The 22,791-nt window shown below is 40.9% G+C and overlaps 1 protein-coding gene across 1 annotated transcript; it reads right to left on the bottom strand.

Moving 5' to 3' along the window:
* Positions 1–4,938: 4,938 nt before the first annotated feature.
* On the bottom strand, positions 4,939–7,646 carry LOC138625159 (uncharacterized). The gene is made up of 3 exons (XM_069705898.1): positions 7,538–7,646; positions 6,282–6,879; positions 4,939–5,095 (listed from the first exon to the last, which is right to left on the bottom strand). The coding sequence occupies exons 1-3, from the start codon at positions 7,644–7,646 to the stop codon at positions 4,939–4,941; spliced, it is 864 nt and encodes a 287-aa protein (XP_069561999.1).
* Positions 7,647–22,791: the final 15,145 nt, after the last annotated feature.

The following is a 22,791-nucleotide window of genomic DNA, read 5'->3' as shown; positions in this document are numbered from 1 at the left end:
AAAAGCAATTTCCACAGCACACGTTTTAACACCACACACAGACATTGACGAGGCAGTCTTTCTGAGAGCATGACTTTGGTGATTCTTTTCTGTAGCAACATTATGAAATTGAATGTTTAGTTTGAAATATACTGACTAATGGATATATTGTCATTTGGTTACTGATGGTCTCCAGTGGATGGAACCTGTTATTGATCCTTATATTTTGCACCCACGTGTCCAGTCAACTATCTCTGCATCGACTGGATAGATGTGTACAGATGTTTATGGTTCCCAGAACATAAATCCTAATGACTGAGTTTTCCTGTAGCTCCACCATGAGCTGGGCAGCTGAGGGTCACAGTGTCATCGTCAGTTGGCTTTGAGGGGCTTTTTGGTGGCCAATCGAGTTTCGGAGAAAGTCTTGTTGATCAAAGAGTTGAGAAATGAGCGAGTGGGTTGATAAGATGTCTGCTAGTTATCTTGATGCCAGCAGGCTGGAGGTATTTATCCATCCATAAATCCATCCATCCATCCATTTTCTTCCACTTATCCTGGGTCAGGTTGGGTCGTGGTGGCAGGAGGTCAAGTAAGTTAGCCCTGACTTTCCTCTCCCCAGCAACATTTTACAGCTCAACATGGGGAATCCCAAGGTATTCCCATGCCAGATGGGATATATAATCCCTTCACCAATGTGTTTTGGTGAGAAATTTGATTGATTGTTAAATACCTAAAAATAATAGATGATAGATAAGGACTGAACACTTAGCAATAGGATCCTGATGCCTCTTTTCCTTGTCAGATAACTACGATGAATTTATCCGGCATATTGTGATATTAGATGTACCATATCTTTGGAGAGATTTACAAACAGCTTTCACTGAAACACTGACGTTTTAAGGTATTTCTGTAGGTAAAAGTAAAAGAGAACACCTCTCCCACTCAGGCTCAGCAGGGTGGCTATAGGCTCCAATATTGCCTCCCACTGCTTCTTTCTGCACTGTATAATTACACAGTATGTTGTCTGTGAACATACAATATTATGCCAGAGTAGCAGTGATAATGCTTTCAAAAATAATACATAAAAAGTGAAGTATAGAAAAGTAGAATTAACGCCTTAATGTTATATTTTACATCAATATCGGTCCAGACTCATATAAAACATCAAAGGACTCCTTATGTGTGTTCACATGCTTGGCCAATGATGCTGAACGACAATATAGAAAATGCTTCAAAACCAGATTTTGCTGAAAAAAATTGACAAACAAACAAAAAAAACAAAACATAGATGCTTCACAGACATCTTTAACCCGGTGGCACAGCAGCTCTATACAATCACCACAGTCAAGCCAAAGTTTGAAGAAAATACCCTCAAGGTGTTCACGAGAATGGGATGGACGGATGGAAAGATGTACGGACCGACAACTCAAAAACATTATGCCAAGTAAACTGAATCAATATTTGGTGTGAGCACCCTTTTGTCTGCTAAACAACACCAGTTTTGCTCGATACACTTGCACACAGTTTTTCCTGGTACTCGGCAGGTAGGTTGTTCCAATCATCTTGGAGAACTTGGCACAGTTTTTCTCTGGATTTAGGCTTTCTGAGTGTAATTTCAGACTACATCATGTTGACAACAGGGCTCTGAGGGGGTCAAACCATCTTTTCAAGGGCTCCTTGTTCTTCTTGTAGCTGAAGATAGTTCTTTATGACTCCGGCTGGATGGTTTTACATGTTTGGTATAGTTATATGATTCTTGCAAATAACAAGGAAGGGGGGAGTTTGTCCAAGTTTTCCCACATTCCAGCTGCTACATAAAATTGAATCTAAAAAAAATGTAAGTGTCAATCGTGCAGCTTGAGTTCAAACAGGAACATGACACACAATGACACAAAAAATATCTGAGGAACGATAAAAGCTGGCTTCCTCAGACTAAAGTTACCATAAATCCAACCATTTGAACTGTAGAGTCTGTCCTTTGTCTTGGCATAAACTGTTGATCTATTTGCATCATCCAAATCTTATTTGATTGTATTATTAGATTGATTGTATCTGATGCTGTCCTTGGTGCTGAAAAGCTGCATGCACCAAAGTAAATGTGTATGGATTACATCCAGTGCTCTCTCAGTATTACTGGGTCTTAATTAGGCAAAATTCATTCACCAAGTCCCACATGCTCCGTACATGCAGATATGCCTGATTTTTGCACTCTAGCAGCAGCAGCATCCTGTTTAGCCGTAGAGTGCTAGTTTAAGTGTGATGTCAGGTAATGAGAAGATTAATCATCTTCCAGAAAGAGCCGGCCCGCTGCGCCTGTCTCTGGAGGAAGTGGAGCTGCAGTGGGCTATAAAGAGAACGCTGTAGTCTGCAGGGGGCCCCGCGCTCTCTGTGCTCCCCCTGTGAATGTGGCTGTAGACTGGGAAAGAGATACTTCTCCATCCAGGCCATGCAACAAAAGAATCCTGAGACCTGGGCACCATTCAAAAGGCGTGTTGAGAGAAACCAATATCATTACTGGCAATGCAAGAGTATGTGCACTGAAAAGGCCAGCCAGTGAATGGAGACCAGTGGGGTTTCACCGAGGTCAGAGGGGGTAGCGCTGGAACTCTACTGGCTGACTGCATTGGTGGCGTCTCTTTGTCTTAGCCAGACTCTCATAACATCGTGTGAATGAGGGTTCTCTTCTCGAAAGAGCTGTTCACCTTTATGAATACCTGGCTGAGAATATCCTCATTTGAAAGAAGGTTAGTTCCCACATGGCGAGTATCGTGAATTTGGATGCTCATTAACATAATGTAGAAACTAGTGGACAGGGAAAAGTTGGGTTTTTCAAATTTTGATTTCATAATAAAAAAAAATAACAAATATCAACAACAAAATGTTTGAGCTTCACTGATCAGAATAATGTAAGCTTTGCTCTCAAATTTTGCTGAAACTTTTGGTAGTTTGCGAGCCAATTCTGGTCAAACAGGCAACTTACACAAGTGTGATGTGAAAACTTGAAGCCTGAACTCAACAGAGTGGACTTTTAGTGGTGTGGGAGAAATCTTGTATCCACCAGTCAAACTTTAGAAATAAAGCATTTTTGGATATTCATGGATATGGAATTTTCAATGACGGGAAGGCGTATATGTCATTGTAAATGGAAAAAATATATCAACCAAATTATTCAGAGCCGAGCATGTTTATACATCTTGGAACATGGCTGGAGGGGATCTTTAATAAATGAATAAATAAACAAACAGCATGAATAATGAGCACAGTAGTAACGACATTCTTAAAGATGTCTTTTATCTCGACTTTAACTTTGCTGTGATTCGGTTGAAAAGACAGACTATTAGAGACTTTGACCTTTAACCTCTCTTGTTTTCATCATATTCTTTGGCAATTACATAATTCCATAATCAAGTGACTTTCTATTATAAAAGCAGCTACCCAAGAATCGCAACTTAAAACTTTCAATTTGCTTCTGAAAACTTAATTTTTTTTTATAGGTTTTCTTATCATCATTATATCTTTTTTTTTTTTTTTTTTTTTTGTGATAATGATATATGTGTGGGAAGGGATAATTAAAAAAAAAAAAAAAAAAAAAAAATTAATTGTCTTTTACCTCCGTTTTTTTCCCTCTGTGAGGGAGACCACAGTTGTGACTAGGTATTTCAGGATGTGACTTTTGAGTTGTTGGTTCTGTGCAGAGCAAACATGCTGGGTCTTCTCCAAACCACTGGTTTAAGTTCTAGGGAGAGGACAGACCATTGCACAGATCCCTCCAGGTGAGTTAGCGGTGCTCCAGGTTTTCCACTGTTGTCTATTGGCCCTGTTTGACCTGTGAGACTAACCTTGCACCTTTTGCTGGTGAATCTCAACAACTACCAAGATGTCCCACTTGCCACAAGACCAAAACCACCTCTCCCTTTCTGCATCCTTCCTACAATGTCTTCAAGTCTGAGAGCAGAGTTTGCTTAATCTACATCCTCAGACAACATCTGCTTCCACGTAAATATTAGCCTGAGAGCAGTGGCTTGTGCCCCGACATCCTGATACTCAGTCAGGGTCATGCTCAGTTTGGTGCATTTGTATCCTCCGTGAGGCTAAAGAAAGACAGCTCCAGTGCACCTTTCCCGTACACACCAATACTGCTGAGGCAGTGGAAGTCCAAGACACTTTCTGCTGGTCATATTCTGGTCGTGATTACTGGATCATAATCACCAAGTAACTCATCACTCAGCATCCTGGTTTTAAGACCGACCCTCACCCCTTCGAATAGCAACCCCGATAAGCCCCGATTTGCTTTTATTTTACTGCACTCAAACAGGTTACAACATAAAATGTGAGTGAATGAGTCACACAAACTCTCTGGCAGTGGCACAGACAGAACTTTCTTTTGAAATGAAGATCAAAGCTGTGTCGGCAGCGACGGGGCCTCACGGTGAACAGAATATTCATGAATATGAAGACATCTGTCAGCTACTAGACAGTGGTGCGGGTGGGGAGGGAGGGAGGGAGGGAGGTGATATTTGTCTCCCAACAATGAGGGCCGGGCTACAAAAAGCAAACACCCCACGAGCAAATGCATGACTGCTTTAAGTGGGCACGGAGGCTGTATTGTCTTATCAGGCGCTGAAAACGGAAACAGTGACTGCGAGGCCTGTGTTCTCGATCCTATGTGTTCTTTGAATCATGCCAGTTTTGCATAATACCTCTTTCACAGTATGATTCTATCATTATTTATACGACCTCCTTTTTTCATAAATGTTCATCTGCCTGAGTCTGCAGAACATCGTCCTTCCCTTCGGCACTGTGAGTTGAATTGTTGAATTTAAAGTCACTCGCAATGTCATCACAGATTTAATTTTCATATTAATAAAGACCTTTTGCATGGTGTCCTCAGCTGTGCATTGCTTTGTAGCCTGGAATAAGGGGTGAGCAGTGCAGGGAAAGGGGAAATAACAACACAGATCACACGCCACGGTTACCATGGCACTTTGGTCTGAGGGTCCAGGCTTGTAATTTACTGTAGAGGGTGGTCAGAGGCAGTGATGGTGCTACAAAGTGAAACACACCTGCTGGGAGGCTGCTCGTCTGGGGGATGCTGGGAGGTCCAGACGGGTCACATCTGGAGCAGAATGACATCCAGTACTAACCATCCTATTCTAAACACCTGGGCTCGTATGGAAAGAGAAATGTCAGCGAAATGGAATTGTATTATTTTTCACTATGTTGTTGATTTTTTTTGTTTTGTTTTACTCTTGGGCAACCTTGGCTGTCAGCTGGCTATTTTTTTTTTCAATAGACTCATTAAATGTTCGCTGGTTTACAGTACTCATTGTACAGTTTTGAACTTTTTTTTCTTTTCAAAAAGTTGCAATTTGCTCGGGTTTAAAAATGTGAAAAACATCATATCTGTACACTTTAAAAATGTAAAGGATATCAAAAAGTGATGTGAAAAATGGCAAGGATTGGAATCCTCAGAATAATCAACATATCTGTCATTCTCCGTAGCTCTGCAGAGCTTTTTAGCATCTTTCAGCTCTTTGTTTTGGTTTTATGTTTCGCAATATTATTTTACAGATCAATTCAATTCAATTTTATTTATATAGCGCCAAATGACAACACAGGTTATTTCATGGTACTTAACACATTAAAGTCCTTACAGCAAGACTTTACAATATTATACAGAGAAACACAACAATTCAACAATTCCCACATAAGCTAGGAGGGAAAAAAACCCTCCTCTTTAAGGGAGAAAAACCTCCAACAGAGGGAAGAAAAACTCCCTTTAACAGGAAGAAACCTCTGACAGAACCAGACTCAGAGGTGGGCGGAGCATCTGTTAACAGAACCAGACTCAGAGGTAGGCGGAGCATCTGTTAACAGAACCAGGCTCAGAGGTGGGCGGCCATCTGCCTCGACTGGTTGGGGTGAGAGGAGAGCAGAGAGAGAAAAGGACAGCATAGAGATGGAAGAGAAGAACTGTTGGTGGAGACGACAAGCGCAGAGCAGAGACATGCAGCTCCATAATAGGACATCTGGAAAAGAAAGAACAGAAACTACACGAGCGAAGGAACTGAATGGAGAGACAACAGATAATAAGAAGAAACTATGGGAGAGAAAAGGATGGTGAGGTATGAGTCAGTTAAAGAGTAGGAGGAAAGAAAAGAAGCTCAGCATGTAACGAGGTCCCCCAGCAGCCTCGGCCTATAACAGCATAACTAAGGATTGGTTCAGGTCTACCTGAGCCAGCCCTAACTATAGGCTTTATCAAAAAGGAACGTTTTGAGTCGAATCTTAATTGGCGTAACCGGGTGTCGTTACTGCCGACGTTAATAACAATCTGACTGTATTTACGATTAGCCTTAGCCAACAGTTTCAGGTTTGATTCAATGTCGCCCGCTCTGGCCCCGGGAAGACATCTGACTCTGGCCCCGGGAAGACATCCAACTCTGGCTGCTGGTTTCGCTAACTTCACGTTCTGCAAAATAGAGTCTCCAATAACCAGAGTTGGTTTCTCAGCGGGTGTTTCGCCGAGTGGGGAAAATCGGTTGGAGATGTGAAGGGGTCGGTGGTGAACCGTGGGCTTCTGCTTGGGACTATGCCTCCTTTGTACTGCCACCCAACCGCCCGGCTGTTCGGGTGCTGCGGGGGACCGGCTCACTAAGCCTGTAGCCCTGGACAGCTGCACACCCACTACCTGATTAGCTCCTACGGCTAGCTGGTTGTATAGCATGGTGCACAGCTGTGATTCTGATTCGGTGACCCTGGCCTCCAGAGCTCTAACTACACTACATTTATTACAGGTAGCATTATCATGAAGGGAGGCAGGGTCGTAACTAAACATGTCACACACCGAGCAGGAAAAACAAGAAGAGGTGGAGGGAGAGAGGGGGAAGCCATTGCTAACTGATAAGCCAGCAGTACCAAAACGGCAAGTTAAGTGAACGTTGGTCAAAGATTTAACAGTAGAACTGCTCAAGAAGGGCAAGCGTGAGTTTTAACTCGAGATTAGATGAAGTGTGGAGAGCGATAAGATACGCTTAATTCGGGAAAAGAAGCTGAAATAGCGGAGAGAAGTAACACCAGTCACAAAGTTTGTAGGCAGGAAGTGACGCAATACGCTCACCGCGATGTCAGACGAGATTCCTCCAATCTCCGTTGAAGTTCATTACAGAGCACCCTGGTAACACTCAAGCTGCATGAGTGAATGTTACCATCAAATCGGTCTCACGCTCCCCATCCGTGTAACAGCCGGAAGGAGGAAGTGACTCTGATGAAGTCACCGCGTACTACCGACTCAGCAGCAGCAGCAGCAGACACTAATGCAGGAGACCGAGAATCGAGCAAAAAAAAGAGCAAAACATTCATGATGACTACAATCAAAGCTCCAAATGCTTGCTAATGAACAGCGTCCTGCGTAACAACTTCCAGTGTCCCATAATCTCAACAGCTATCATGTCACAGCTTCGTGTCCACTTTGATTTGTCTTCACCTGTGGTTATTGCAACCCCTCCCTTTCTGTTTGTTGCAGTCAGGGAGGTTCGTAAAGGTAAAGCGGTGTCACCTGTGTTGGCCTCTACCAGACCTACAAATACCAGCCTCGTTTCTTTGTCTCTGTCTCTCTGAGGTGCCACATCGGCTGGTTTGGTTGACCGTGTCCTTCTTTTACACATTTCTCACCCGTCCGTGCACTCCACTCACCACCGATGCTACTTCATCGTCACACTGCGTGATTCTTTTACAGGCATCTTAGTTCATTTCACAATAAACTTGAACATTGGCGTTTCAGCCCGTCTTTGTCGTCCCTCCTCTCTGTCGCCGGTTTGAGACGTTTAACACGACGTCGCATTGTCCTGTGAGGAAGTGGTGAAAACGCATACTGTGTTACGGCAACATCAGCTGTGCAATTTTTCTTGCCAACGATAGTTGCATTTTCGCGGCCACATTCGATGAAGCCTAAAACTCTAAAAAGATTTCTTCAATTACTGCAGGCAGAAAACATACCTGAAGCAGCTAAGGAAAAAAAAATGGTTTCAGTGTTTACATTTAGAGATTATTCATCATGTATTAAACTAGTTCCCATTATATGAAGTATACATCCACTGAAGTCTTCCGTATCACATCCAGTTTGTGCATGTGATGTTTCCTGTGAATCCCCTGTGAGTACAATTTGAAACCTCAGTTGGAAAACTGAATGATAACAACACTGCATCGAGAAACAGTCACTGAATGTAAATTGTGTGTGTTCACCGTTCATAGATAGGTTAAATGCAGAAGGTGTGCTTCTGTGTTAAAACATGAAGGTAACATATTGGTAATTAAAATGATTTCTCTGCTTCCATTGTTTGTGGCATTAAGTTTAATTGTTTTAGAAATACTGTATAAACACACCAGCGGGGATATCCTGATAGCCAAGTGGTTAGGGTGCGACATGGGAGGAAATGCACTGAGCAGAAAGGTTTTGGTTTGGTTCCCTACTGGCTGGACTATTTACTGCATGTCATGCCTGCATTCTCTTTCCCCACATTTACTGTCCACCTCCACTGTCACTATCAAACAAAGGAATAAAAAGCCCAACAAATCTTTAAAATAAACAAAACAAACAAACAACAAAACAAAACACTTGTGAGCCACAGTGCTGCACATAGTGATATCTTCCTTCACTACCATGATCAGACACACACGCTGTAGTTAATTTTGTCTCAATCTCATATTGACCATCCTCCTGACCCAAATACTCACAGGAGCTCCAAATCTGGAATAATCTGCTACGGAAAAAAGTCGCCAGCTAATGTTCTGTTTCCTCAATTAAAAATAAAAATAACAACTACACTGTCCAGCTGAGAGACGGCTGAACAGACTGTAGCTTGTGGTCTGAACATGATATTTGTTGGCAATAAATAGAAATACAGATTAATCTCAGCCTGATTCTTTATAATGCAAAAATCTATTCATATTCTGTGACATAATTTTTGTTTAGTTCCAGCTGTTGCTTTTGCTGAGAATTCACTGATTAGCAGCTCAGACGTCCACTTGGAACGGATCCCCTCACGGCTCAGAGTCTGACTGAGCAGGAAAATATTCTGTCTGTCTCCTGTTGCATGAACTCTTTGTGCAGTTTTGATGTTGTTTCACGTTTCCTGTCAGGATAATTGATGGTGACAATGTCAAGAGACTCGAGACCAAACAAATTCACATCACCGCCAAGTTGCCAAACTGTCTTGTCATAATATGAATATTTCATAAGCTTATACAAATAGCATGACATGGGGGTACACAATACTCCTGTTACTTTTTCACAAGTTAATTAGTCTCCCTAATTAGAATTTCTGATTAGGTAAACAATGAGCATGAAATGAGTTTCCCAAAACCTTTGCATCCCCAACATACCATATGTGCCTCTGCTGAGCAAAAACAGAATGAAATGTTTACGCTTTGCATCCATATAGAGGACTCGAGTGGGTCCTGTTTATCTTCCTCTGCCAGTAGAACCAAACACTGTTCAAACTAATGTAGTAAAATAAGTGCAGGAGGTGATGATGAAGAGGGACGCTATCAGCTCCGCTACTCACGGCAAGATGGCTTCACTGACACGCAATTCAACAAAACGCATAGAGGCTAATTACCACCACGTTCACTCGTCTATCTGTCGACTTTGACAACATCTCTGCTGTTAAGTCGTCATTGTTTCAGAACTGCAAACTGGAACTGCTGGCTGCCATGATGATGTTTTATTCTGCCATTGAAGTGGCTGGTTTATTGATGTATGTTGCATAATGCTTATTGCAACAGTTGCAGCATTTATAGCTCTTTTTATTTCCTGTCCATCATTTTTTTTAATTGTCTGAGTTTCCTACACTTCTCCAGTCAGTTATTGTTGGGAATGTTAAGGTGTGAAAGTGAATTTGTAACTGATAATCAGTTATTCACTGACGGGAAATGACCGGGCTTGGTAGGGTCTTTTGTTGTTTCACGAGTGTATACATTGACATGTTAATGACCTTTATTTTATAGCTTAGAGGTATTAATTATTTAATGCTAAACTGCAAGCTACTGCAAATACTGCAGAGATTGGTTGAAAGATTTAGTTTTTCTGGAGTCCTATTTTTAAATTTCCAGTTAGTTTTTAACACACTTAAAGCTGCAGTTGACCTATGGTGCATGACTTTAAAAAATAAATGAACTTGTTAAATTTAAGTCCTTTCATAAACATATTTCTGTATCTCAAAGTACAACCCTGTTTCAAAAAAAGGACACTGTGTAAAATGTAAATAAAAACCGAATGCAATGATTTGTAAATCATATAAACTCATGTTTAATTGAAAACAGACATAAGACAACAGATGGTGTGCAATGTTAAAAAAAAAAAAAATCACCTGGTGGAGCATCTCATAACTAATTATGTTAACTGACAACAGGTGAGTAATATGATTGGGTATAAAAACAAAAAATAAAAAAAAGGATTTCAGAGAGGCAGAATCTCTCAGCAGTGAAGATGGGGAGAGGTTCACCACTCTGTGAAAGACTGTGTGGGAAAATAGTGCAACAATATAAGAAAAATGTTCCTCAATAGTTCATCGCTGCGTCCACAAATGCAGGTTAAAACTCTCCAAAGAAGAAACCAGATAGAAACATGATCCAGAAACACCGCCGCCTTCTCTGGACCGAGATCATTTAAGATGGACTGAGGTGAAGTGGACAACTGTCCTGAGGTCTGATGGATCACAATCTGAGATTCTGTTTGGAAATCATGGATGCTGCATCCTCCAGGTTAAAGAGGAGAGGGACCATCCAGCTTGTTATCAGCGCTCAGTTCTAAAGCCAGCATCTGTGATGGTACAGGGATGCATTAGTGCACATGGCATGGGTAGCTTGAACATCTGGAAGGAAGCATTAATACTGAATGATATATTCAGGTTTTGGAGCAACATATGCTGCCATCCAGACAACGTCTCTTTCAGGGAAGGTCTTGTTTAGTTTAGCAGAACAACGTCCAACCACATTCTGCACGTATTCCAACAGCATGGCTCCGTAGTAGAAGAGTCCGCTGATAAACTGGCCTCCTGCAGTCCAGACCTGTCAATCACTGAAAACATACTGCACTACATGATGCTTTTAGATTGTAGTTTACAATCTAAAAGCATCATGCAGGGCTGATATTGAATGGTCATATCATCCAGATCCAGGTTCATTTGTAAAAAATACATCAGCAGTTTAATAGTGTTTTTTTCTGCAGATTTAAATGCTTAAAATGTAACAAAAAATGAACATATGGGAAAAGACTACAGCATGGTAACTGCATCCATAGAAAGATTAATTTAGTCAACTTGGCTGGAAAAAAACTAGGAACAAGAAAGTTTTTTGGTGATCAGTCGAAGTATTACTCCGCTCTAATTAACACTGAACTACACAGGAAGATGGTGTCACAGTACATTCACCTTCTCTCAGCAGTCAGCCCACCTCCCAAAGTCCCATTTAAACACTGGACAATGCAGTGTGAATTCTAACCAGAAGAAGAAAGCTGTCTCTTTAATTCCATGGCAGCACTTTCTTCTGGGGCTCCTTTGCTTCTCATTTTCTTATTGGACTGATGTATATGCATGAGGAAGTGTTGCATCAACCGCAGAAGCAAAATTACCCATCGAGGACTAAGGTCTGATATGACAGGTCACCCATCACATTTGTATTCATGAGCAGTTAAATGAATGAATTGATGAATAAATGCATAACAAGAATCCACTAAATTGTTGAGTAAATGTCAAAGGATGCGTGATCCACTGAAGCATTGTGATTTCAATTCACGAGAGTGGGAGCCGGCTGATTGGCTGTGGGACAGTGTAAATGGGAAACAACTATGTGTTCAATAGAAAGGAGCTCGCCGGCTCCAACTGTCATGACGGTAATATTAGTTGGTTTTAAAACATGCCTGTTGAATGTAAAGAGCATAAAAGGGCCTTGTGATGAATCCAGTCTGCAGAGCAGCGTGATACTGTGCACAGCCTGTGCTGTTATTCAGCCTGTTATCTCCCTGTTTAGTCCTTTGTGTCTGCTAAGATGGAGACATAAGGGCTGTGTGGAACATCCAAAAGCAATCTGCTTTAACAAGATGGCTCAGTTTGTATACACGCTTATCGCCGAGGCAGACAGCAGGACCCGAGTTTGACTGTTATTATTCATGATACAAGATGTCTTTCATCTGGGCTCCTGCACTCTGCAGAATCCTGACCAACCTTCTTGCAACAGTTTGTCTCAGAAACATAATGCTCAGTCATGTTGCCAAGTCCACTTCTTCACCAGGATACACGTTTTCATGTTATTTGTGATAACTGCTGTGTTCAACTCCAAATAATTCATTCCTTACTGCAGTCAAAAGGGTTTTCATATTCATGGCTGACAGCTGAGAATGGACAGACAAGGCACATGTTGGACTGACAGCAGAGCTGTCAAGGACACAGAGACACGTAGTTATATCAGTCATTAAGCTGCATACATGCCAAGTCGGTTTAAAGGGAGAGCTCACTGTTTTTACTCCACTGCCCGCCAGACGTATCAGACTGATGAACACTGATATCACGTTCTGTATTTGAAGCGGTTTCTTGAAATGCAAACATATGATCAGCATACGGTATACATTATTTGTAATTATCTAAACTGATTGTAATTAGCTTTCTGCATGTTTATCACATGTTTCTTTCATACTTTACAAAATCCAATATTTCAAAAAGGTCAGGTTGGGGAACTTTATTTATGTATATATTGTATTGTAACTAACAAACCAGCAGGATAGCAAACCTCTTTGAATATGCTTGAAAATTACAGAATTAGAATGACACTTTTTTTTATATTTTGCTAACATTGCTTGATTACAGTATTCGTACATCGTACATATTAAGACATGCCAGCCTTGCAGTCATTTGGCCACCATATTGACAGTTTGTTAGTTATGTTTGCCAAATGGGTCATAGTGTATCTGTGTTATATTATTTGATGTATTAATTAAACCATTCTTGATGTTTAAATGAATGGAGTGAGTGGCAGTCGACAGGTTAAAGCTCTGTTTGTGTTATTTTATAGGTTGTAATCTCCCTGTCATCTACTTGTATGTTTGTCCTGGTAAGAGCAGTGTAATTATCAAGAAAATACAGATAGTTACATTAAATAGTACATCTCAGGACAGTTATCTAACTAAGGAATTTACCTGCAGTTGCTGTAACAACACAGATTAGTTTCATAATGTACCATGCAGTAAACATTGAGTTGGTTGGTAACAGGTCGAACTACAAAGATCAATTCTTTTGTCAGATTATTTAATTTGTCTTTTATTCAGTTCCACAATACCTCGTTTGCTTGAAATACATTTCCCACAAAATTTCAAGAGGAAATTATAAGACAATTAAAATGCTATAAAACTCAAGAAAATATTATAAAGTGTTGTAACTTATTCCCACATGTTGCATCACATCCTGTCCGTACAGTCCTTTTTTTTTTTTATCTTGTTTTCAGTATCTTCTCATTCATTTCCTCTTATGTTATTACTTTCCTCTCGTTTCGTTCCAGGTCTCTTGTTGTGTTCTCTTAGCTTTGTGATTGTCTTGTCCGTCCTGATTGTCTCCACCTGTGTCCAACTGTCTCTCTGCCTTCTTGTTCTTTAGTCTGTGTAGTTTCTGTTCCAGTTTGTCATAGTTCACGGCTCTTTGTTCCAGCACTTTCTTATCTGTGAGTTTTTTGTGTTTTTCTGGATCTGCCTTTTTCCTCTTCCCCCCTCTGACACCTCTGCTTTCTGGATATCGGCTGTGTCTCAAGTCTTTTCAACTGAGCTGTCTGTTCTGAGTCGTGCGTTTTAGTCCTGTCGCTGTCATATCACGCCATAATGCCAACTGGTTCAGCGAGGGAACAGCCTGTGAACCGAAACATTTGAAACATGAATTTCTCCCCCATCAGAGGAGGAGAGCACGCGACGTGTTATTTACAAATCATCGAGCCTAAAATATACGTGACATTCTGCAACCTCCCTGACCTTTTACAATTAATCAGCCTCCTCAGTTCAGCTTTTGTTTGTTTGATTTTGTCTCGATAAAAATGAGTTCATAAGATGATTAGTGCAGGAGTGTAATTATGGTAATAAAAGTTAAAAAAAAAGTTATTATTTGTATTTGCAGTTTCATTATTAACATTGTGCTGTGAAGACGTGGATCAAATGGCCCTCGAGCAATACGAGATACAAAGTCCCGTATCTGAGTGCTGAGCTCAGGGACGAACAGAGTGCGTGTCGATATGTCACGTTTCTCTGCGGGTCAACACGCCGTCGCGGTTTGTTCCGTCCGAGCTGCTGCAATCGTTGATTAAAGTCCAGCTTGTCTCAGCAGCTTTACAGATTGACATCAGAATCCATTCACACATCTCAGGACATGCGTCTGGTGAGCAGACAGAACCGCAGTGTTACTGTCTTACACTGTACACAAGCTCATTTGTTGGAATAAAGCCGATTAGTCTATTAGTGAGAAAGATAACACAGAAAAAAAACAGCAGTGAATCTGTTCCTGCTGAATCAGTCAAATGGAATCGGAGTGATAAGCTGCAGTTCTGTGTCGTCAACACATGCTAATTATTATTATATTAATATTAACCGGTGGTTACAATATTAAACCTGTTTAAACAACAATGTTTCAGAGTTTCCTCGTGTTTCCTGGATTTAACTTCAACTTGTCGTCTCAGTCTAAACAAAAACTATTTCATTTGAAAAGTACCCTGAAGACATTTTATAAAAAACAGTGTTTTATTCATCTTTAGTTTTTAAAGTAAAATTGTGTGTCTCCATGATATGTTAAATAAAATATGCTCAATGTAAATTATTTTTTTACCTTCTGTGATCATGAGTGTTCTTCAGTACTGTAACACCATCTGGTACAAGTTTTCACCACGTTGAACTCATAACCTTTCCAGTAAATAAGAATCTGCTCAGAGATTGTTGGCCAAACCCTCGAGAAACAGAATCATAGTAACCCATTAAAACTGGCCATGATATCGTCTCTGATCCAGATCGATGTTCATTAATGGCACTTGATCAGAGTTTTGTGATTATAATGTGAAATGTGTGTATTTTTGTGTTTTGTTATGTTTAAATGTTTTGTGATACTGCAAATAGAGCTGTTGTGATGCAAGAACAAGTTTAGACTTGACTGACAAACTGTCATAATCGTCATCATCATCATCATCATCACCATCGGTATAACGCTTGGTTAGAATTTTTTTTTTTTTTTTTTTTTTTTGCCTTTAGACTGAAAGGAGAAAATGGCCCTGAGATAAAGACTTCAATTATAATCAGTTAAATAAATAAAATGTGTAAAGAAGATGTGTTTCAGGTAGATGGATGACATTTACTACCAGTGCTTCTGTGTGTGTGTGTGTGTGTGTGTGTGTGTGTGTGTGTGTGTGTGTGTGTGTGTGTGTGTGTGTGTGTGTGTGTGTGTGTGTTGTCCAGTGCTGCTGCTTCCTGATTGGTTGAGGAGTCATCAAGTCAACTGGATGCAGCTGGTCATTTAAACCAGTCTGTGGACTTCTCCTCTCCACGTCCTGCTGTTTCAGACCTCTCAGTTGATTTTAACATTATTGTAGTGATTACATAAAATGCATTTCTTTTAATTACATCCTTGCATGTGCTTTCTTATTTGCTTTGGTCTCAGAACCAGCCCATAACAACTGGTCACAGTTGAGCTTTACAAGTCCAGTAGTGACAAACAAAGTACTACATCAGCCGGAATATCATGAGGTGCAGGATTGTGTCTGCTTTCCTGCCTCTGTGCGTGTGTGTGTGTGTGTGTGTAGGAGAGTGATTTTCCTGCTGCAGTGGAACTCAGCCCTGGAGAGACACACAACCTGCTCTGCATCAGTCCCAGCAGCCCTCTGCTGTCTCTCTTCAGCCTTAGTGGACATGGCAGCCTGTTCACAAGCATTTTGCTCCACAGAGGACATTGACACCCCCCGTACCTCCACGCACACACACACACACACACACACACACACACACACACACACACACACACACACACACACACACACACACACACACACACACACACACACACACACACTGACAGCACTCTCACCACCCTTTCCCAGATCAAAGCCATCCACGCAGTAAATAAACATATCAAAAATGGCCAACAAAAGAGGGTGTTACTGCGCTGAGAGAAGCCGACTTGAGGAAGAACAAAGTGAGGGCTGTCGGCGATGGGATCACAGGCTGGAGGAATGGGATGGGCGAGGTGTGTAGATGTGAAGGTAAACATGCTTCTGCGCTGAAGGCCTCCAACAATGATGTCATCGAGACTGGTGAGCACACACCAGAGAATATAGGATGCGAAATATTGATGCATGTGCACCGGCTTTGAAATGCAGCCCTGAAGTCGACTACAAAGAGTCCACAAGGAGCTTTTAGTGCAAAATCAGCAGGTGTTTGATGGACAGATATGTGCGTGTGTGTGTGTGTGGGGGGGGGGGGGGGAGGATCTTGTATTTATTTATTTAAAACTCAACAGTTTTAGACCAAAAGGCCTCTTGTATTAGATTTCTGATTGTTATTTAATTAAAATATACCTTCACCACTGCATATAGAAATTAAAAAGTCCAAGCTGTAAACCGCTGTTCCTACAGTGGCAAGTTAATAATGTGTATTTCTATTGCTTTGATAAGTCAAAAAAGATTCTTCTTTTTACATCAGCTGTTCTGGATAACCCGTCTACAGTGGGATTGTCTGATTTAAATCACAACCCATCACTGCAAATGTTTCAACATAAAAGCCTTTTTTTTTTTCAAATATGTTTTTTTAATGTTTATTTTTTTATTGAAATCATACTGGAAGTGTGAAGTTTGTATGAGTACGTAGTGTAATAACTTTGACAGAACAAATGGTAGCTGATCATAATAAGGCTTCAAGTTGATGTCGTGAATCAATATCCTAAACTTTTTTAAATTACATTTTTAGGAAATATGGTATAATACAAGCTGACATAATATTGTGTACCTAAATATTATTATTCTGGGAAAGTTATAACTTTTATGCTGCTCTTTACAGCACACCATCTGATTTCCAGTAATAAAGCCTGTTCTGTTTCAGCGATACGCAGCAAGGCTGACTGTTGTTTTTTCTCAGCAAACCTTTCGAGGACTCTGTAGGTTACTCTGTACCATAACTTGATCAATATAATAAATGATATACCATGCGGTGCAGTAATACATGTTACTTTTTCATTACGTGCACTTATAATGCCAATAATGTGGACTTCTCCCTTTCATCATGAGGTAAGTGAATTATGGTTATTGGGAGAGGTAATGACTTTCAATAGAAATCCACACATTTCTGTGTTCAGCACTTTATTTCTCCGTGAAAGCAAACCAATTTATGAGTAGAATTTATTAATGGGGAGTAATTGTACACGGTTTCTCTGTCTGGTTCTCAGTGTAACGTGCAGACAGTCAAATATTGAAACAAAAGGACTCAACTGAGAAAGATGAAACACACGCATGATATTTATCAGGAGGTGAACATTTACAGAGATGTTTAAGAACTAAAGCGCCGCATGTGGTTGTCTGAGCCTTCAGAATTCTATCAGTACATTGTTCTGGGCTTTCTTTCTAATACGCCTCGGAAATCTGGTGGATTGGATTGAGGCCATGCTGGGATTCTCCATGCTGGGCCGGTGGTGAAGAGCAGTGGCTGCCTTAATAGTTTCTGACAAGAAAATCAAAGATCAAGATGGAGTGCTGCACTAAATGTCAGGTCTTTGTAATTACAGGACAGGTGTTCTTCACCGAGGCAGAAACAGTAGCTCGACTCCAAGCTGGATATGATTTTGCTTAATTATTCATCAACCAGAACCTCCTGCCTGCAGAGGAGGGAAACCGGCAGCTAGAAAATGCAACTCACTTATGATGAAACACCGACAAATGTCTATCTGTTACGCCCTCACCACTGCAAATGATGAAGCCTCTACCAAAGTGTCTAAAGACTTGGTTAGTGTGAGCCAAACGACTGAAGAGGACACACTGCCTGCACGGCGTGTGCGTTACTTCTACCTCGCTTGTGTTTGTGTTCCCACACTGGCAGCGTGTCGTGGCACCTACTGTGTCCTGTAATGTCTCTTCACGTCTGTCAAGACTGTGTCCACTCATGTTTTCGGTTCATTGTTGCTTCCTGTTTTATTTTGTATTCTCACCTCTCCTCTCGTTTCAGGCGTCTCCACATCCGGTCCCTCATGTTTCCCACCTGCGTCCAATTGTCTCCCTCCTCATGTGTATATAATCCGTGTCTTTCGCCCACTTGTTTGCCAGTTCATCGTAGTTTCCAACCGCTTCGTACCGGTGTTCTTTTCCTCCATGAGTTCCTTTTGTATAATCTGTGTTTTGCCTTCTGCCTCTCTGTTTTGTGTTTTGCCTCTCGTCTTTGGTACCTTTTCCTGGTTGGATCGATCGCTCTGGTTTGGAACTTCTGGACTGAAAACCTGACACTGATTTTGTACCTCTGAGCTTCAGTAAATACTTTATAACTCATCCTCTGTTTGTGAGTCGTGCATCTGAGTCCACTCCTGTCTGCCCGCATCACGGTGCGAAAGATCTCCTACCTGCAACAATCAATGGAATCTCACCTCAGGTTTTGATACTCCTGAGTTGGTATTACCGAGAAGGAAAGTTTGGTCATTTAACTATTGGTTTCTATGAAATTTCTGCTCAGTTAACAAATTAAAACAACAGCAGCTAAAACATTGCTCAAATACTTGGGCACACACTGCTCTGAATAAACCTTTCTTTGAGGTAAATACTCTTCAATAAAAGCAGAAAATGAGCAACTCATGTCAGAGAAATTTTCTCTTGTGAGCTGTTTGAAGTGCTTGTCGTAACATACAGTAAGAGGAAATACCACATCTGTCCGTTGTGGGAAACAGAATTGACCCGCAGACTGGTGTGTTGCATGAAGACGCATGTTGTGGCTCGACTGGAGGATAAAAGCAGAGTCTGTATTTTCAATTAAAATGAAGCTTGATATATGCTGATCATGAGCATCCGCTGCAGGTCAACTATCCCAAGTGGCTTTACTTTAAATTACATCATTTAATGAATCCATCAAATGAAGTTGGACAAATTAATAAAAAGCAAAACCGAGGAGCACCTGTGATGGGGAGGATTTAATATGCTGTGTCAGCAACGTACAAAAACATTTTTTTTGTGTTTACTGCATAGATCAAAGATGACTTTACTGGGAAATGCACATACAGTGACATCAACATTTCATACTGCAAAACAAGCCACAAAAGTTATTTCCACCCACCAAACACAAACAATATAAGCAAGGAGGATAATATACAAATGAGTTGTAACATTCAGAAATTATATATATTTTTTTAAATAAATATGATGGGATACTTACATCTATAATAAAGCATGATACATAAATGATAGATTGTCCATTTTTTTTTTAGCTAATGCAGTGTAACATACTGGTACAGTTTCCCCGTGTTTGTGTCCCATACAGTACTCACAGTAGTTATAGTAAACCTTTGAGGTGTGTTGCAGGATAATCACCCAGACAAGAGCACTTGCTGCTGCAGTACGAATCCTCCACAAAGGTGCAGGGCCAGAGGGCACAGCATGTCTATGAAGAATCTAGAGCAGCCAAACACTCCCACACTCCAATAGTCCCACCAACTTGTTCCACTGTGTGTTTAATACCAGTGGTATCATCCTCTCTCCTCTTCATCTCCTTATATACACACTTCTGTTACTGGCACTAACCTCAAACTCATCCTCAGTAAATCTGAGTGTATTCCAGTCAACTGCTGTAAAGTGCTGGTACGTCTCAGCCCACCTCAAGTGTTCGGCCTTGTTTCCCCTCTAAAGAAATTGTTTGTGAGACGCTTCTCGTCCTTTGAGACCAAAACTAAACAGCCCTCTTTTAACAGGACGTGAGCTGATTGGACTCTTGATCAAATTGTCCCGAGTGTCATGTGAGCGTGTGCTACATGGAAAGGAAACACCAATCAGCTGTTACATTAAAGCCACTGACCAGTGAAGTTAATAGCATTGATTATGTCATTACCTGGCACCTGTAGGGGTGGAATATATTACTGGAGGCAGGAAGTAAGCCGTCAGTTTGCATAAAAAAAGATAAAGCGACCATAATATGTACATCTAAATTACATGTAGTCCAGTCGGCTACATGTTGGCTACGACTAAATCAGTGACAGCTCCACAACTGTCAGGTCAAACTCAGCTGCAGCTCCACGGATCAGAGATATTTGGAAGATTTTTTTTTAAAATATAATTGGTCTCCTTGTTATTTTCATTAGAAAAACAGTGGAATTTTAAAAACCTAATTTGAAAAGATTAACACTTGTATTTCTGCTTAATTAACTGTAAATTAGAAAGTAAATATCAGCCTTATAATTATTACATAGGAACATGTGACATGCTGTGCAACCTATGAAAGCTGGTGGCAGATTGGTTGTAATAGCAGATACAACCTGGTCTCACTACCTCCACGCTGGAAGGGTTAACTGTCAAGCAAATGTGGTTTCCTTTCTTGAGAAATAGCTCTAAAATAATAAGATCTCTAGAAACTGGAGTTCAAGGTCCCATTAAGATTGATTTATTATCAGTTACTTTATTCTCGGCAATTCAATCACATTTCTTTGTCAACACAGTTTTACATTTTGGACCTTAAAACTGACCTGTTATTCCCTGTTTACTGTACGTCACTCACCACGGGGATTAATTAGCATTAATTGAATGGAAATTAACCCACTTAACATGATCTCAATAAACACATTTAAATTACTTTGTCCTTTCAGGGGAACCTTTCTACAAATCTGCAGATTCAAACCCATTTATTTCTAGAGGATTACTAGAAACAGCTGTATGTGACCATTATTGTAACAAACATACTAATGCAAAGAAAAACAAATCTAGTATTATGGATTTTAAGAGAGATTTAATGTAATTACAGTTCTTCAATGCACTGGTGACAGCTGTCAACATCTGTCATCTCTTTCTGATTTCAGTTCTTTTTCTGTGTTTCTTATGTTTGTGTGCCTCCACCTTTTGAGCACCACCTTCATCCCGTTTCTCAGACAGCAGCCAGCTTTGTGTGTTAAGAGTCAAACCGGGTTAAAGTCTGGTCAGACAGCAGATAGGCGTCCACACACCGGTTTGTTTGACCCCCGACCTCTGAGCATTATGTCCAGAATGAGGGCAGCGAGGCAGGGTTCTGCTGATTTGCTGGCAGCGGAGGAAACATCGACCCAGCAGCTTTGCGATGGATTTACTTCTCGGTGCTGAGCTGCAGCTTCCTGACTGATTACTGTGATCTGAAGTAAAGCAGACCAACCGTTCTCTCAGACGTAAACACATGTGGTGTGGATTTGTATCATATAAAGGCATGCATTCTCCGCCGCTTAACTGTTTTGGAGACAGCATTATCTGGAGTTCCACACCGATACAGTATTTATGTCTGGCAAGCAGAGGAGCCGCTTAAAAAGAGTACTTCAAACTGCTCCTGTCCCGTGAGTGGCTCCACCCAACAGGCCGGCTGCTTCTGTGGCTGCTTATTGTTGCCATTTTAAGAAAGAGGCCATTACATCTTCACCTGCGGGCCACAGGGAGAGCGGGGGATGAGGAGTGATGTGGCTGTCGGCTCTGTCAGCAGACCGCTTCCTGTTTGTCTCACACTCGCTGCCCGCTGAGAGCAGCACATGATTTACTCTCTCTCAAGCCGAGGTGTCCATTTATCTCAAGGAAAGATGTCAAAGGTGTGACAGATGAGAAGAGGACCAAATATTTCCTTTAGTTGATGGCCAGTCAGCCGCCACAGTGTTCTGTTCACAGCCTCCAACCTCCAGTTCTCCTCAGTGTCTCTCAGTCACATTTCCAAACCTGTTATTAGTTTCGCAGAACCAATAAAGAAAATTATTTTTTACTTCCTTATTTTGATTTGGCAACTCATAAAAACAATTTTCTTAATCTGGTTGAGTTGGTGTTTATTTTGTTGTGACATCACGTTTGCACTGCTGCCAGCTCAAACCAGGTTTTAGTGCAACACAGCAATATTTTGTGTCATCAGTGTGCAGAGCAACAAACCAATCCAAAATCACACCCGGGAATCATTTATTCCTCCTATTTTCCTCTTTGCTTCATTGCGCCACAGATGCTGTTGCATTTGTGTTCAACAAATCACCCAAAAATCCCAACATACAGAACTTCCAGCTGCTGTGCAGCGCCTCGACTCACAAATATAGTCATCAGTGTCTTGGAAAGGAACATGAGCACATTAAATGATTTTCAAAATTTGGCTTACAGACTAAATAAATACATTCATGTTTTGGTTCATTAACTAATCCACATAGTCCAGAGGTAAAAATAAAAAAAAAATAAAAAAAAGTACAAAACCATTTCATGTGTTTTGTTCAGCACACGATGACTCAGCAAATATTTAGCCTCTAACAGCTCACTCCAAAAGGCTGAAACCAGAGAGCCAGGACTGTAATCTGTGATTCCATTCAGAACTAATGCACAGCTTGGATCTGCTCCACTGACATGAACAGCAGACTGATCCTTCTTTACAACATGCAAAACCGATCTCAACCCTGGAACATTTTCATGGGCATGTTCCAGTTGTGTCAACCACATGATGAAAATTGGACACTCTTTTTATATATTGTCACCATATAGTCATTGCTGTGGCTAACATGTTAGCAAATCAACATATCCTCCAACCCAGTAACTAATGTGCATAGATAACATTTCTTGTTTAAGTGACATATTTATTCA

This window comes from Brachyistius frenatus, unplaced genomic scaffold, assembly GCF_029030835.1.
Source record: "Brachyistius frenatus isolate BFR_SWC_R1_liver_20210118 unplaced genomic scaffold, ASM2903083v1 Contig_59, whole genome shotgun sequence".
Classification (NCBI taxonomy): domain Eukaryota; kingdom Metazoa; phylum Chordata; class Actinopteri; family Embiotocidae; genus Brachyistius; species Brachyistius frenatus.
Note: the sequence above shows the minus strand (reverse complement) of the source record. Positions and strands in the feature narration are given on the sequence as shown.